Source organism: Haliotis rubra, unplaced genomic scaffold, assembly GCF_003918875.1.
Source record: "Haliotis rubra isolate DU_JTF1 unplaced genomic scaffold, ASM391887v1 Scf395, whole genome shotgun sequence".
In the NCBI taxonomy this organism is placed as follows: Eukaryota; Metazoa; Mollusca; class Gastropoda; order Lepetellida; family Haliotidae; genus Haliotis; species Haliotis rubra.
Window position 1 is genome coordinate 507,439 of NW_025767074.1, and position 17,940 is coordinate 525,378.

Consider the following 17,940-nt stretch of genomic DNA (forward strand, 5'->3'; position numbering starts at 1 on the left):
GAGACAATATATACTACTCATCAAAAGTTTACACTCACTATAGTCTGTTTGCAGTGAAAACGTACCGATGAATTTCACTTTAAACAAAAAAGTAAATGAAATAAAGTGAAATTAAGATTGCGAATCCTCATAATTTTGCCTTGCCAATTGAACATTTAAAACTCAGAAACGATCATGGATTCAAATCGCTATTATTGGTTTGCATTACACGGATGTAAGCTCAGTAGTTGGAACAGTGAAACAAATGCACGTGCTGTACGCGATGAGCGTTAACCAACCCTACTTGTTCTCGGTGTTTCATTTAATGTGCATACCCCTTGTAATACAAACCAATAATGGCTATTTGAATCTGTGATCGTTTGTTAACAACTTTTATCATTAATTGAATATAATTCTGAGATTTAAATGTTCAGTTGACAAGGTAAAACTACAGTGTAAATGTAGCCACTTACTTCAGTCAACTGTTGTAATTAAAACTAGATTTTTATAAATATTCCATAGTATTACTGTTGAAAGGTACTGTTTACACATGAACTGATATATTGTAAAACAAATTCGTAACGTTGAAAAGATTGTCACGAGTTCAATAAATGATAAAACTCGGTGAAAATTGGCGAGTTCTTATTAAAACTTTACACTAAAACGCAGCTGTTCACATGCACGATATTTGCACACGCCTTTCAGCAATATGATGCATGATCTTTGTGCAATTCATCTGCATGAGATTTGCAGTTGATTCCCCCAAGTTAGTGCAGAAATCCATCTTCGATGTAACCACATATAGATATACAACATATGGTGAGTGCTTTAAGCGAGTCTAGTGAGTAAGCAAGTTGGGGTTTACGTCGGTTTTAGCAAAATTCCAGCAATATTCCAGCAATATCACGGCGTGGGACACCAGAAATGGGCTTCATGCATTGTACCCATATGGGGAATCGAACCCGGGTCTTCGGCGTGACGAGCGAACGCTTTACCCACTAGGCTACTCCACCGCCCCTCAAAGCACAAGAGGTTCCTGAAATACTTAGTTTGATTCGGTCATACCATGGTAACTATGCTGCACGTCACACATATGCATATGTTTACAGTGCAGCTGACTGTAAACTACTTTGCAACAGAGTGAGTGAGTGAGTTTAGCTTTACGCCGCACTCGGCAGTATTCCAACTATATGGCGGCGGTCTGTAAATAATCGAGTCTGGACCACACAATCCAGTGATCAACAGCATGAGCATCGATCTGCGCAATTGGGAACCGATGACATGTGTCAACCAAGTCAGCGAGCCTGACCACCCGATCCCGTTAGCCTCTTAAGACAAGCATAGTCGCCTTTTGTGGCAAGCATGGGTTGCTGAAGACCTATTCTACCCCGGATCTTCATGGGTCACTTTGCAGTAGAGATCTGCACAGGTTACGGCATGGTATATGTTGCAATGCTATTTCTCTCGCTCATACCCGTCATAGTGATGAAGGCATAAGCCTCTCCATCCTTCACATCTCTGATCCGTGACCGTTTCAATCCACCGAGAGTCTCAACGGCAGAATACATCGCCTCCCAGTTCCAGTCATGTCTTGCTTCAACGCCCAGCCTCCTCATCACACTGATGGCCACGACTCTACCAGTGGGGATAACTAAAATAAACGTGAAGATTTATCAAGAAGAGTATTAACTTGAATGTTTAACTCGGGGAACAGTGCGAGTTCGATGCTACACCAACATGGCCAGGGGATGATTCGTAGTCTGTCACCCTAACTACATCGTACTGGTTCTTTTTGTTTTATTTATTGCTGTACGCAACAGTCCAGCTATATGGCAGCGGCATGAAAATAGTCGAGTCCGGTCTGTACAACCCAGTGGTCAACATCATGAGCATCGATCTAGGCAATTGGGAACCGATGACATGTGTCAACCAAGTCAGCGAGACTGACCACCCGATCCCGTTAGTCGCTTTTAACGACAAGCATGGGTTACTGAAGATCAATTCTAAACGGAACTTCACGGGCCCGAGCTAGTTTGTCAGGAGCTATTTGCACTGTTTAAAGAACAGTTAAAGCGCACTCGCATTCAAACTTCACTTACTACTAAGGAACTTCAAAAACAATCTTTCAGCGTCAGATCTCCTAGCCTCTCCCGTGTAGAAGGCGCCGAAGTCATAGAGGCTCCCGTCCAGGTTCCACACCACTACGTGGAGTCCCATCCCAGTCTCCTTGCCATAGTCGGTATTCTTTAACAGACCACAATCACAGTTAGATGACCAATCAACCATCAGCCTGGCTAGCTATCACAACTTCCTTCAAGAGTGAGTGAGTGAGTTTAGTTTTACGCCGCACTCAGCAATATTCCAGCTATATGGCGGCGGTCTGTAAATAATCGAGTCTGGACCAGACAGTCCAGTTATCAACAGCACGAGCATCGACCTGCGCAATTGGGAACCGATGACATGTGTCAACCAAGCCAGCGAGCCTGACCACCGACCCCGTTAGTCGCCTCTTACGACAAGCACGGGTCACTGAAAATCAATATTCTGACATGGACCATCAAGGGTTGCTTAACGCCGCACTCGGCAATATTCATGCTATATGGCGGCGGTCTGCAAATTATCGAGTTTGGACCAGACACTCCAGTGATCAACATCAGCATCAATCTGCGCAATTGGGATATGACGACATGTGTCAACCAAGTCAGCGATCCTGACCAACCGATCCCGTTAGTCGCCTCTTACGACAAGCATGTGAGTGAGTGAGTTTAGTTTCACGTCGCTTTTAGCAATATTCCAGCAATATCACGGCGGGGGACACCAAAAATGGGTTTCACACATTGTACCCATGTGGGGAATCGAACCCGGATCTTCGGCGAGACGAGCGAACGCTTTAACCACTAGGCTACCCCATCGACCCCTGTTACTGAAGACCGATTCTAACCCGGATCATATGTTAAGAAAGTGTCCATGTAGTGATATTTAGGCGACACCTGTATTCTATCTCAGTATCAATGTATCACAATGTTTCTCATATGTGGACACTGCATTTTATTCCTTTTTGTGAATACAGGACGCATGACATTTTGGATGAACTCATTATTTGTGTGTGTTTTTTCAGAGACGTTTCGACACTTCCTTCTATGAATACTGTTGCTTCCATTGACACGCGCATCAAGACCTGTATAGAAATACCACAGGGACAGTCTCTGTCCTTGAACCTTACCTCGTGATTGTAGACAACTCCACACGTCTGATCTGCAGCAGGGATGGAGGTCGCCAGCTTCGTCCATGACGTCTTCTCTCTGCCGTGAAGCTCCAGAACGCCCCTATTATTATTATGCTAGCATTTGTATAGCGCCGATATCCAGCTCAGCTCTGCTTTGCTCAACAGGCGCTTTGTTTTTTCCTGCTCGTTCACTGGATGTCAATATGCTACTAGAGTGTACTTGGCGGGGTAATATACTGTACCTCGTATTGTCAATCTCAACTCCAGCTGGGGCTCAAAGCATATGTCAACTCTTGTCAATCCTACTAGGGAGCACAACTCTTGCAGTTAGAGTTAGTGTGGCATTCCCATCCTTACGAGGTACCCATTTTTACAGCTGGGTGGACTGGGACACATAGTCACAGTACTTTGTCCATGTTTACTGCACGTTGCTGTACCCGCAACTGGGTGTTTGCACGTATTCATGTGGCCACCATCTGGTCATATACCAACGGATTCGTGGGTTCTTTTAAGTGCACAGGGTTGTGTACCGTACACTAGGGGTTGTGACAACACTGAAAGAGTCTGCACACAAAGTTGACTCCAAGGTTTTTACACCCGGTCACAGGTGGGCTCGATCCCGGCACCTCAATCTCGCTGGATCACTAGCCTGGCGCTTTAGCCAGTTCGCCCACCGCGCCCCCAACTATCACACCAAATGCTGATAAAACACCACCATTTCTGTCTACCTCAGTGTTTCAATTTACTAATGATGCGTCAACAGATGTATTAACATCGAGACTCTCTAGTGCGTTAATGCTGCCTCAATTACAAGAGAATTTCAACAGGTGTTTATGAAGATAGCCACCGATCTCATAACTGAGCATTTTAAATCTGTTGTGCAACCTCTCCAAGCCGAAATCTCTAAACTCAAAGGCGAAATCGAACCCCTCAAGTCAGAGATTGTGCTGCTCAGAAAAGAAGTGACACAGAAAACAGATCATTTAGAACAGTATAGCCGGAGAAATTCAATTAGAATTGCAGGCATTACTGAGAACGAGGGAGAAAATACTGACGAACTGGTAACAGAAGTGCTAAAAACTGTACACCCGGACATCCGTATCTCGGATATCGACAGGAGTCACCGAATAGGCAGGAAACATTCGGGAAACGACGAGATATTATCGTCAAGTTTGTGTCCTTCTGGGATAAACGACAAGTCATGATCAACAGGTCAAAACTGAGAACAAACAATCCAGGAGTGTACATAAATGAAGATCTCACGCAACACAGGAGCAAACTTTTCAAGTGCACGAGAGACTTGATGAAAAGAAAAATAATTGAGGCGACATGGACACGCGATGGACGAATTTACATTCTAGAACAGCCGGAGGGAGCAACTCATGTGATTTCGTGTGAGACCGACCTGAATAAATATAAATAGAACTTAATTGGATCACCTGGATAATATGTGACTGTACTAAGTGTGTTATCCACTCAGTTGTACATATCCTGTAAGTAGACACAATGTAAATATGTATATGCGAAACTATTGATGTCCACAATGATGATTTAATGTCTTATGTTCCTTGTTCTATGTGTCGTTGGCTATTTGATAGTTCTTTGTGTTGTTAGGAATCCCTTGATATTTAGTCTCCTCCTCTCTATCTCTATCATACCATTCAAATCTCTTTGTTCTTACTCTATCAGCTCCATTCTTCAAGTACTATCAACCATCTGTAAAAGTTTACTTATCTGTACTCGTTCTATTTCCGCTATATATGTTGTGATCACACTCAAATTCAACATTTGTTCCCGACAACATGAAATAATAATACAATGTCTGTTTAATCTTATAATGTCATATCTTTATCTAATAATGTCTGAGTATATACTATACTCCCAGTATTTACATGGGTAATGATATAATGCAACACCGTGTGGTGATTGGAGTATTTAATTGTGTAAAATTTAGAATACAGGTTGGATTCAAGAGCGTCACTAATGAGCATTTTTCATGTTGTAATGTAACTCTTTGTACGTGAATTGAAGTTCATGTTTGAGATTTTCTGTAACGAATGGAAAGCATGCACGGTGTTTCTTAGTGTCTGTTGTCTCCAGTCACAAGCAGGTAATGTTGACGTAATCCTTGTGTTACTATTGTTATTATTGATTGCTGGGGACGTGCAACCCAACCCAGGGCCACTGACCCATGACAACACTGTCTGTGACCATTCATTGTCTATTTTCCATCTAAATACTAGAAGTCTACGTAACAAGCTTTCTTATTTGAGTGAATTCTTATCAGATCACAATGTTGTTTGCTTTACGGAAACGCACTTAAACGACAGTATTGAAGCTGAAATGCTAATCTGGGAAGACTTTCACGAGCCAGTACGCAAAGACAGAAATATGTTTGGGGGTGGTTTACTAGTTGGATTAAGATATATTTACCTCAAAATTCGCTGTAATTATGTACTGTATACCGACCAGAGTTTAATTTTTTGGACTTTTGGGCTCGCTTAGATAATAGCGTTGAAAGTGCTCTTGATATGTCGTCTAAGGTTGTTATTGTTGGTGATATAAATGAAAATCTCTTATCCGCTAGATAACTTAATGTAAATGAACTCTTGGTTATGAAAAAATTAAGAAATGTTATATCTGAACCTACTAGAGTTACCAAAACAACCAGTACTTTGCTTGATCCGGTAATTGTCAGTGAAGACATTGGTGCTGTTGACAGTGGTGTTGTTGAGTTTGATAGCAATATAAGTGATCACAGGGGAACATATGTAAACATAAGTACACAGTTATGTAACAACATATCTTATAAGCGAGAAATCTGGTGTTACAAAGGGTGATTATGAAATGCTCAATTATCTTATAGAAAATACAGAATGGAAGGATTTATATAATGGATGTTCAAATGTTAATGATGCTTGTTCACCATTTTATAACAAATTTACTCAACATGTGAAATCATGTATTCCTTCAAAAATAGTAACTATTCGTCCAAATGACAAACCATGGTATGACTCTAATTTGAGGAGGGAATCCCGAAAAAGAGACCGATTACGGAGAAAGGCCAAGAAAACAAAAAAAGAGAGCGATAAAAAAGCTTATAAACATCAGAGAAATAGAGTAAACAACATGAAATGCTATGCGAAAGAAAACTTTTACTCTAATATTAATGGCCTACTTTTGGAATTATACTCTGAAAATAAATCTTCATATTGGAAATTATTACGTTATATTGTTAAAAACTCTACTTCGCATATTCCTCCTCTCAAGCAGAATGTTGATGATGAATTTCCAACGCTATTTTCTGATTTGGAAAAAGCTGAAAAACTTAATACATATTTCGAATCAATTTCTCGTTTGAATGATAAAGATGAACCATTACCACATTTTCCCTCAAGGACCAATATGCAGTTAGATAAAATAGTAATTCCTGAGAAGGAAGTATCTGATGTTATAAAATGTTTACAGCGAAACAAAGTGCATATGTCATGCATCTGTTTAAGAAATGTGATCACTCTATTGTTTCCAATTATATACCTATTTCTCTTATCAGTTGCATAGGAAAATTGTTTGAAAGAGTGGTATACAAACACTTGTATAACTATTTCCTTGTTAACAAACTTTTAGATAAGTACCAATCAGGCTTTCAAGCAGGTCATTCAACTGTCCATCAATTAATTGAACTTTACCATCATATTTGTACATCTCTCGACAACAAAGAAAAATATTGTATGATATTTTGCGATGTATCCAAAGTTTTTGATCGTATGTGGCACAAAGGGCTTGTACGTAAATTAGAGATGTATGGTATTAGAGGCCAGCTTTTGCAATGGATATCGAGTTACATAAGTGATCGCAGTCAATACGTCTTTGTAAACGGAGCTATATCCAAGCCCAGGTACTTAACAGCTGGCGTCCCCCAGGGATCAGTATTGGGACCCTTTTTGTTCGTGGTCTATGTTAACGATATTGCTGATAAATTAGATTGTGTAACAAGACTTTTTGCTGATGATACCTCGCTTGGAAAATCATCGAAAAATACTAAAGAAATCGAAACTTCTCTGAATACCAATTTAGACATATTATATAGCTGGAGCAAAAACTGGCTGGTCTCATATAATCGTGAAAAAACAGAAGCAGTGTTGTTTTCCATGATTGATGAAACTGAACAATTGAAATTATTTTTTGACGGAAAGCAAATCAATTTGGTAAACAATCATAAACATCTCGGAATAACATTTGAAGCAAAAGGCAACTGGTCTTGTCATACTAATCAAATTATCAAGTCGTGCTCGAAAATGATATCATCAATGCGGAAATTGAAATACTTACTAAACAGAAATACAATCAATACTATTTATAAGATATTTATCAGACCACACTTTGAATATGCTTGTGAATTATGGGATGGCTGTACTGTACAACAGAAAGAAAACTTAGAGAAACTTCAGTTAGAAGCTGCCAGAATCGTTACGGGTCTACCTAGATATACTTCACGTCAAATTCTATATTATGAGACAGGCTGGGAAAGGCTGGATGAACGAAGAAGAAAACTTTGTCTATTCTACAAAATTCAAAATGATTTAGCACCTGTATACTTAAAAGATATTACTCCAGATAGTGTTGGATCAAGATCTAATTATAACCTTAGGAATGCTAACAATATTATTCTACCTTCTGCAAGGTTAAGACTTTCATATGATTCCTTTTTTCCCCATCAACTGTAAGAATGTGGAATAATATTTCTGATACCGAAAGAAATCGACCTTCACTACAAAGTTTCAAGTCGTACTTAAAGTGCGAGCAACCTGTAGCTCCATCATATTACTCGTTTGGAATTAGAAAATTAAATATTATACACACAAAGTTGAGATATATGACTAGTCAGCTAAATTATGATCTGTATCGTTTCAACATGAAAGATTCTGCTTCTTGTTACTGTGGCAATACTTGTGAAAATGTACATCACTTCCTATTAGGATGTAAACTGTACAACATTCAAAGGGAAATATTAATGTTAAATTTAAAAAGTATTGTAAATCGAGACTCTCCAATCACATTGTCATTGATGTTATTTGGAAGTCCTGATATGACCATTCAACAGAATGAATACGTTTTTAAAGGTGTGCAAACTTTTATTCATCAATCAAAACGTTTTGTGTGATCACATGAGTTGTATCCCTTCCTCTACTTAACTTTCCTATCTCTTCTCTCTATTCTTTCCTAATATGTATATAATTGAAAATGTATGTATGTAAATATTAGGGAGCGGGTATTTTAAGCTGGATTACTTGTCCCCAATCCCTTTCACATTTGTGAATAAAATATGTTTAAATCAACCCGTAAGGACGATGTTGGCTTTCTTGGTGAATATGCTACTACAGTTTACTTGGCGTGGTAATATACTGTACCTGTGACGATGTTGCCTTTCTTGGTGAATCTGCTACTACAGATTACTTGGCGTGGTAATATACTGTACCTGTGAGGACGATGTTGGCTTTCTTGGTGAATCTGCTACTACAGTGTACTTGGCGGGGTAATATACTGTACCTGTAAGGACGATGTTGCCTTTCTTGGTGAATCTGCTACTACAGTTTACTTGCCGGGGTAATATACTGTACCTGTAAGGACGATGTTGCCTTTCTTGGTGAATATGCTACTACAGATTACTTGGCGTGGTAATATACTGTACCTGTAAGGACGATGTTGCCTTTCTTGGTGAATCTGCAATCGTCGCTGCCGACGTGGAACTCTCCCTTAACCAGGACGTAGCTGACGGTGAGAGTGATGTCTGCCTTGTCGTCCCACACTAGACTGGCCCCAGACTCCACCGTGATGGACCCCAGAGACGGAGTGGACTCGTCCAGTAGCACGTGCATGTCCGGAGTCAGGTTGACCTGCAATGTAATTTCATGTCATCATACCCTCACGTGAACAACAAGTTAAACTAATCAACAAATATTTCCTGAATATTTCCCTTGTATCTTTACATGAAGTTCATATAAACGGACATTAGCCACAAGAACAGCCTGAAGTCAGGTTTTAGAATTAGAACGGTAACTGATGTTGGTTTGACATTCGAAACATAAAGTTTGTTCCCCAAACAACTGCAAGTGATAAGAACCAAGGGCAATATTCCGATGGTGTAATGGAGTCCATGCCAGGCTAATTAATAGTTAACACAATGCTGCCGGGTGGGGAGGGGTGCAGCAAGGAGTGTTTAGCGGGGGAATAATAAATGAATCTTTTATTCGTGAGGTTACTATTTTTCTCAAAATCTGGGATTAGAACCCTCTACTGGCACAGGACAGACTTTTATCTCTGAGTACTCACCCTCAACGGGGAAGTGAGTGAATTTGTTTTACGCCGCTTTTAGCAATATTCCAGCAACATCACGGCGAGGGACACAAGATATGGGCTTCACACATTGTACCCATGTGGGAAATCGAACCCAGATCTTCGGCGTGACGAGCGAACACTTTAACCACCTCTCTACCCAACCGACCTTGTGTCTGCACGGAGGGAGATCTAATAATCCAATGACTACCCAGGTAAAACACAATTTGTTTGGGACGATATGTCGATATTCATGAAAAGGATATATGGTTAACTTTCACCAGACAGTGGCAGTTAAACGTGTGCGTCTTTCGCAGTTTTGAGTATGTCAATTAAAACTAGGCTATGGCAGTACCACTACATGGTTTAGAATTTTATCTGATCTTTACTACCCATCAAAAGTTTAGACTCACTTAAAACACTCACTATATGTTATGTATAGATGGTTACATCGAAGATGAAGTTCTCTACTAAAGTACTGTCGGATTAGAAAACTCTTTTTAGGCTGATACTCTGCATCCCTAAAGTTTACACTATTGCAAATAGCATATGTCGAAAACAACTGAGCGTTCAGTGGGATGCGTAATAGGATATCCAGAAAAGCATGTTTACTCGTAAAATCGGGCAAAACTTAGAAAAATACGAACAGCTGCACTAAACAATAGATCAGACTATAGATGGCAATTTGGTCGCTCAGCCAGGTATGACGACGGACCGTCAACTCACTTGGCATGAAATGCACGTGCTGCCCAGACACACAAGGGGTCATCTCAAATATCTTTTATGCTTTTTTATGTGTATTGAATGTCTCTTCTGATTACAGTCCGTTTGAGACAAAATGATACCGATGAATTGCAATCTAACACAAAAACAAAGGCATAAAAGAATCAAACCAACGCGGACTGCAATAAAAACAATAGACCAACTCTAGAAAAAAATTGCATAATTTGTCACAAAAATAAAAAAGTTGTTTAAAAAACTGTCATTTACTTGTGCGTTTTCCCAGTTTGTTACAAGGGCGCATTAGCAACTAAAGGAACAGCGCGAAAAGCGAGATGCACGTGCGTGAACAGGTTCTCAACAAACTTTTCAGCTGACGAGATGACATGTACCCCATAGGCAGTGCGCTGTATGTACTTAGTAATTGCATACTTGGGTCACCCCCTGTCATTTTCATCCTTGAAAAAAATCATAGACTTTGTAAATTATAGACTTTCATTTTCTCTCACTTTGTCAATCAGCAGTAATCACATGTCTCTCACGTCACTAATGCACGTGCATCTCGCTTTTCGCGCTGTTCCTTTAGTTGCCACTGCGCCCTTGTAACAAACTGGGAAAACGCACAAATAATTGATGACAGTTTCTTAAACAATTTTTTAATTTTTTAATGTTATATCCAACTTATAAACCGACAGAAGATATAATTTACTGTGGAAATCAACTGGGAAGAGACTGGCAGCAGACACCTTGCCTTGCACGCGCTACCTGTGTCTTGCACGTGCGCTGCCCGCACTACCCGTCTTGTGAGGAACACATGGTTCATACTGACAAACAATCTTATTCTTCACAGCGATCCTTCGTAGCCTAGCGGAAAAAACCGCCAAGCTAATAAGCGAAGGGTTGTAGGTTCGAAACCAGATATCGGAAATGAGTTTTGGAAGTTTTCAATAATGTGATATTTTACGATCGCATTCAGTGATAGCAAGAGAAAGTTATATCAGTCTTCAAAAGAAGTAATATCCCGGGGCAGAGGGACAATATTGAAGTAATATCCCGGGGCAGAGGGACAATATTGAAGTAATATCAGAGGGGGCAGAGGGACAATATTGAAGTAATATCCCGGAGCAGAGGGACAATATTGAAGTAATATCAAGGGGGCAGAGGGGCAATATTGAAGTAATATCAAGGGGGCAGAGGGACAATATTGAAGTAATATCCCGGGGCAGAGGGACAATATTGAAGTAATATCAAGGAGGGACAGAGGGGGGCAAGGGACAATATTGAAGTAATATCCCGGGGCAGAGGGACAATATTGAAGTAATATCAAGGGGCAGAGGGCAATATTGAAGTAATATCAAGGGGACAATATTGAAGTAATATCAAGAGAGGGGCAATATTGAAGTAATATCAAGGGGGCAGAGGGGCAATACTTAAGTAATGCCCCTAATCGACGGGCCATCAGGATATGTCTAGAAATACGCCTTGCAAGAATAGAGTGACGTCACTGGAGGTTTATAACTTGGGGGAACCAACTGCAAACCGTATGCAGATGAATTGCACAGTTCCTTTAAACAGCATGGAATATTGTGCAAAAAGTGGCGAGTCTAAACTTTTGATGGGTAGTATAGTTAACAAAGTTGATAGGTCGGAATTGAATAGATGGACCTATTGAAAATTGAATAGTATCTTAAAATGCTAAACTTATGACGTATTTTAAAGTTGAGTGAAGAAGCATGCTTTTACGCCCCTGTTTTGTAATATTCCAGCAATACCACTGTGGGGGAAAAATGGGCTTCACACGTTGTACCCATTGGGGAATCGAACCCAGGTCTTCGGGGTGGCAAGCGAACGATTGGACCACTATGCTACCCCACAGACATAGCTTTCTTAAACGTGTGATTATGAGATCAATGTTAATTCAGTCCTCAAATATTACTGTTTTATGTGAGTGAGTGAGTTTGGTTTTACGCCACACTCAGCAATATTCCAGCTATATGGGGGCGGTCTATTGATCGATTTATGATTTAGGGAAGAGGACTTTTATGTGATAATAAATTATTGAGTTTCGTCACCTGTTGACCTCGCGTTGGCTTGGTTCCTCCCCACGTGCTGGCCTCGCTCCATCTCTTCAGACGGAGGTCCGTGTGGGGACAGGCAGCGTCCACTGTAGCCAGACACACCACAGTCAGCACTGCAGCCAGTGTCCGAGATGACCAACCGTCGTCCATCGCAGTCACCATGACGAAGATGTGGTCAGGGATTACACTTCTGTCAGGCCGTCACGTGGTTTCTGCAATTACCTCAGGTAATAACAAAGGCTACCCAAGCGCAAGCTTCTGTCTGATGATGATGATTTTGAGATTTAACGTACGCTTTCTGACATAATGCGTATTCAGCACACGATTCTTCGGTCTGTCATGAAACATACGTAAACCCATGTGCCAACGCAATACAAACAATTACCCACCCTACCTCCGCCCCCAGTTATTCACTCAAAAATACAAAGTTAACTTTTATGGAACTTGATTTGCCAAGTGAGCGAGTATGGTTTTACGTCGCTTTTAGCAACATTCAAGCAATATCACGGTGGAGACACCAGAAATGGGCTTCATATATTACATTGTACCCATGTAGGGAATCGAACCCGGGCCTTCGGCGTGACGAGCAGACGCTTTAACCACTAGGCTACCCCACCGCCCCTGATTTGCCAAGAACACCGCCATCTACATTGTAAACGGACGAACAGGATCGGACCGAGAAAAGAACTTCTAACGTGAATGAATATTAATTAGCAACAGCAGGCCTTTTTACTGTACAAGGTGTTTACAATAGCCTTGAGTGACCAACCATTCTATGGCAATCACTTTGCATTAGATTTAATTTTTGTTTGAAACTACTGTTAATGTTAAGATAACAGATTTCGATTGTAACATGGGTTATATACATTTACCCACTAAGATTCACAAATGGAACAATGACATCGAAATGATGTGCAGTGAAATCAACAGCGCAAAAAAAAGAACTGATAATGTGCAAGAAAGAATAAAACTTATCACCCACTCACTATACGAAAATATTGCCTCTGTCGCGAAAGCAACGTTTGTATGTACGATTGTTTCCAAAACTAGAAATTAAAATGTGGGTTTTTTTCAGATCATTTTATTCATTTCAATTCAGTAGGTGTACATTTAGATTGGGTGTGTACAAATATATACATATATTGTGTATGAATAACAGCTTTATGTAAATTATATATAGCAGCAATACATTGTTTGTTGGAGACTGTACTGAAGCGTGCGTGAAATAAGCATGTATGGACATCAAAACTGATATAAGCTGTGTACTATGAGTACTGATATAGCTGTGTACTATGAGTACTGATATAAGACAAAATTAAGACATGAGACAACTACATTAAGACTTCAATAAAGTGATCAAATCTTTCCACTTTGCATGGAATGAAGGCAGGGCTTATTCTTCTTTGCATTAATTTCTTCAACATTAAAGACATCTTTGACAGGTTTCCTTAAACCTTCCATTTTTAACATTTTGTTTGATGCTTGTGATCTGGATATATATTTTGGCTAATAAGATTATATGTGATGTCAATAAGCCATAGGAGCTATTGCAAAAGAGAATATCAGAATCTGTAATCATAATATCAAAACTGATATACTGCTTAAATAAAGTTTCAACTTGTCTCCAGAATTCATGTACAAAGGGGGGGTTAGCCTAATGGTTAAAGCGTTGGCTCGACACGCTGAAGACCCGGGTTCGAATCCCTACATGGGTACAATGTGTGAAGCCCATTTCTGGTGTCCCCCGCCGTGATGTTGCTGGAATATTGCTAAAAGCGGCGTAAAACCAAACTCAGTCAGTCCTTTAATGCGATAAAATTTTGTTAATTCATTGAAAGACAAAAAACCAACTTTCTCCCCAAATGTCTCCTATTAAGTGAATACCTTCATCGAACCAATTTTTAATATAAAGATTACTATTTCTACACTGGTGATTCATCCCCAAATGTTCAGTCAATATTTCTTCTACTTGATTAATATTAACTACATGTTGTTGTTTGGAATAGTTACTCCATATAGCTAAAACCTCACTCCGAAATGGACCATTAGATGTTTATCAATGTGTGCACCAAGAAAAATATCTTGTTGAATGGAAATAAACTTGGATTTTGAGTTGATATTTATTCAAATGTTTTCTTACTAGTTCTTAGGCATGACAGCTTTAATGAATTTATAAAGGATCTGATGTCTGTCATTCACAGTCCACCTTCTTCATATTTTCTACATAAAGTTGTTCTCTTTACTTTATCCTTCTTACCATCCCACATGAAGTTATACATAATGTCATTCAATTGATTAATAAATTCTTTTGGGGCAGATGGAAGAACCAAAAAAATATGGACTAAAGTTGATAGTGCTAATGTTTTCAAAACTGTAATTTTCCCTTGTAGTGTTAATTTCCTCTTTTTCCAACTTGTAAGAATTCTGTTAATTGTTTCTAGTCTTTTTCTAGTATTAATTACCCATAAATTTTCCAAATTAGGATTGATATATATGCCACGAATGTGAAAGTCATCTTCTTGCCAGTCTAAACTATTTTCTGGGCACAGTATTACTTTGCTTCCAATTTTAGAGCCTATCCAATTGCTTTAGTTTTCTCCACATTAATCTTAAGTCCAGACATGCTGTAAAGTTTTTGTAAAGTTTCTAAAGCTGCTTTCAAACTTCCTTCAGAACTGTCTAAGTATAAGTGATTATCATCTGCATATGGTGCTAATTTATATTCCTCATTATCCAGTTTTATACCATTGATTTCTGTATTATCCCTTATCATGATACCGAGGATCTCAGCTACCAGAATGAATAGATACGGACAATCTGGGTCTCCTTGTCTACAGCCACGATCATTATGAAAGAAAGAGGAGATATGACCGTTTTGGATTACACAGGAGGAAGCATTTTGCATCAATATCTTTATCCATTTAATAACGTTGGGCCCAAAGCCAAATTTTCTGAGAACTTTGAGAATAAAATCTTTGTGTCAAAAGCTTTTTCGAAGTCAATCAAAATCAAAACGCCAGGTTTATTGTTATTTTTTAGTTCATATAGAATGTCATACATTAATCTGACATTATCGCTTATGCATCTACCAGGTATAAATCCTGTCTGATCAGTATGTATCAGTATGTTAAGTGTCTGTTTCAGTCTATTTGCTACACGTTCGATGATGACACGTTGTTTTGATCGAAATTGTAAAATGACATATATATCATAAATAACAGTATCATGAAACGAAACAAGCAAATATGTAACAAACCACAATGTGATTATTAAGGCTTGTACAAAATACAAACTGTACAAAACACAACCTGTACAACTCTAAAACGGTCAAATTACGCTTACAAAAAGCACGATGCAGAAAACAATATTATTGTTTTTCACAAAAAAAACCAAAGAAAACGTCCTCAAAGTAAAATATCTCAATATTGCGCGTTAATATTTGTTCCTTTGTTTGTTGTTATGGTGTTATTGAGTATGATTTTACGCCGCCTTTAGCAATATTCCAGCAACATCACGGCAGGGGACACCAGAAAAGGGCTTCACACATTGTACCCATGTGGGGAATCGAATCCAGGTCTTCGGCGTGACGAGCGAACACTTTAACCGCCCGCTTGTTTCTATTGGGAGTTGAGGGGTGGATACCATTTTGTTGTATTCTATATATTTTCTAAAATTGATCATTATTTCCAATATTTCTCTTGATATATTGATAACCGGTTTCGTTTTTTCATAAGCGTTATTTGTGTGCGATTATGTTTTATTAGGTATCATTTGGATTCATGGTAATGGATTAATGTTTAAAAAAATGTTTATCCAAATTGGCTCTTGTATTCCGTCCACCATTTTCGTTTAAACTTAATATTACTATCGATTTGTCAGTAAATGAGTAAACGTTACCTATAGTCCGTTGGCTGCAAAATGGTACCGATGAATTGTCAAATACATATACATTAGAAAGCAACAAGTCGTTTCAAATAACATGAAAGTTATTCATTTGTCCATGCCAAGTCGTCACTACAGTTTTAGACATTGGCATGAAGAAGAGGAAACGTTGTTTAACATGCCAATGTCTCAAATTATAGGGACGATTTAGTATGGACAAACGAATAACAAGACTATTTGTTGCTTTCCATTGTATCTGTTTTTCCATTTCATCGGTACAATTTTGCAGCAAATGATTATATACTACCGCTCAAAAGTTTAGACTCACTAGCGTAAATGTAGCCACTTACTTCTGTCAACTGTTCTAACTAGATTTTTTAAAACATTCCACACTGTTTGAACTGACTGACTGACTGAGTTTGGTTTTACGACGCTTTTAGCAGTATTCCAGCAACATCATGGCGGAGGACACCAAAAATGGGCTTCACACATTGTACCCATGTGGGGATTCGAACCCGGGTCTTCGGCGTGACGAGTCAACGCTTTAACCACCAGGCTACCCCACCGCCCCTCCCACACTGTTTAAAGCTAGAGCTTGCACTTGAGCTGATATATTGTTAAACAAATTCGTAACGTTGAAAAGATTATTGCTCTGAGTTCAATAAATCATGAAACTTAGTCAAAATTGGCGAATTCTTGACAAAACTTTACACCGAAACGCAACTGTTCACATCCACGATATTTGCACATGCTTTTCAGCAATTTGATGCATGATCCTCGTTCAATTCATCTGCATAAAGTTTGCAGTTGGTTCCCGCAAGTTAGGGGAGAAAGTTCGATGTAACCATATATCATATGCATAACATATAGTGAGTGCTTTAAGTGAGTCTAAACTTTTGATGGTAGTATAATTTGAGATAAGGGCAAGCGCATAAACATTATTCTCAGACTAATTGAAAACTCAAAATGACTACTCACCAGACTGTGGCTAGTCTTATTTCACTGGAGTAAAGTCTTGATTGCCCACACATGCCAACCCCGGTTGTCGAGAGAGCGGCCGCATGTATCCTTGTGACATCAGATGATGTTCTTGTAACCTAGCCAAGAAAAAACATGCATGCACGCGCAGCATGCCTGGTTATATAACGCGCCATGATGTGCAATGATCGAGTTGAGATTCCGACTCAGTTCTGGGACAAGGTTATGTACTGGTCTTTAACAGCCATATCCCACGTCCACGATGGTGCAACCATCTCAAAACCAGTTTATGTTACTTGTGTTACTTTGCTTAAGTAATGTTAAGTAACAAAAGCCACAAGACCCTTTCCACATTTATAAGAGTGAGTAAGTGAGTGAGTGAGTTGGGTTTTACGCCGCTTTTAGCAATATTCCATCAATATCACGGCGTGGGACACAAGAAATGGGCTTCACACATTCTACCTATGTGGGGAATCGAACACGGGTCTTCGGCGTGACGAGCGAACGCTCTAACCACTAGGCTACACCACCGCCCTTATTGAGAAAAAAGAAAGAATCATATACTGGACAAAAATAGTTAGGGATATATGTACATTTTGAAATTATGAATACTGATCTATTTATTCATTTACACACTAATACAATATCAATAATAAAAATACCAATATCCCTAAATTATGTTGTTCAGTTTATTAATGATAAGTGCTAAAAAATACTGTTCAATACAAAACTTAACGATAA

At 39.2% G+C, this 17,940-nt stretch overlaps 1 protein-coding gene across 1 annotated transcript in view; it reads right to left on the minus strand.

Moving 5' to 3' along the window:
- Positions 1–17,352, minus strand: part of LOC124286887 (cell surface hyaluronidase-like) — a 58,118-nt gene extending 40,766 nt beyond the window's left edge. Inside the window, exons 1-7 of the mRNA XM_046723326.1 lie at positions 17,200–17,352; positions 12,334–12,551; positions 8,898–9,102; positions 8,685–8,755; positions 3,203–3,319; positions 2,079–2,223; positions 1,454–1,630 (exon numbers count right to left, since the gene is read on the minus strand). Coding sequence (XP_046579282.1) covers positions 1,454–1,630; positions 2,079–2,223; positions 3,203–3,319; positions 8,685–8,755; positions 8,898–9,102; positions 12,334–12,501 — 883 coding nt within the window. The 5' untranslated portion in view covers positions 12,502–12,551; positions 17,200–17,352. The remainder of the gene's footprint in view (positions 1–1,453; positions 1,631–2,078; positions 2,224–3,202; positions 3,320–8,684; positions 8,756–8,897; positions 9,103–12,333; positions 12,552–17,199) is intronic.
- Between the last annotated feature and the right edge of the window lie 588 nt (positions 17,353–17,940).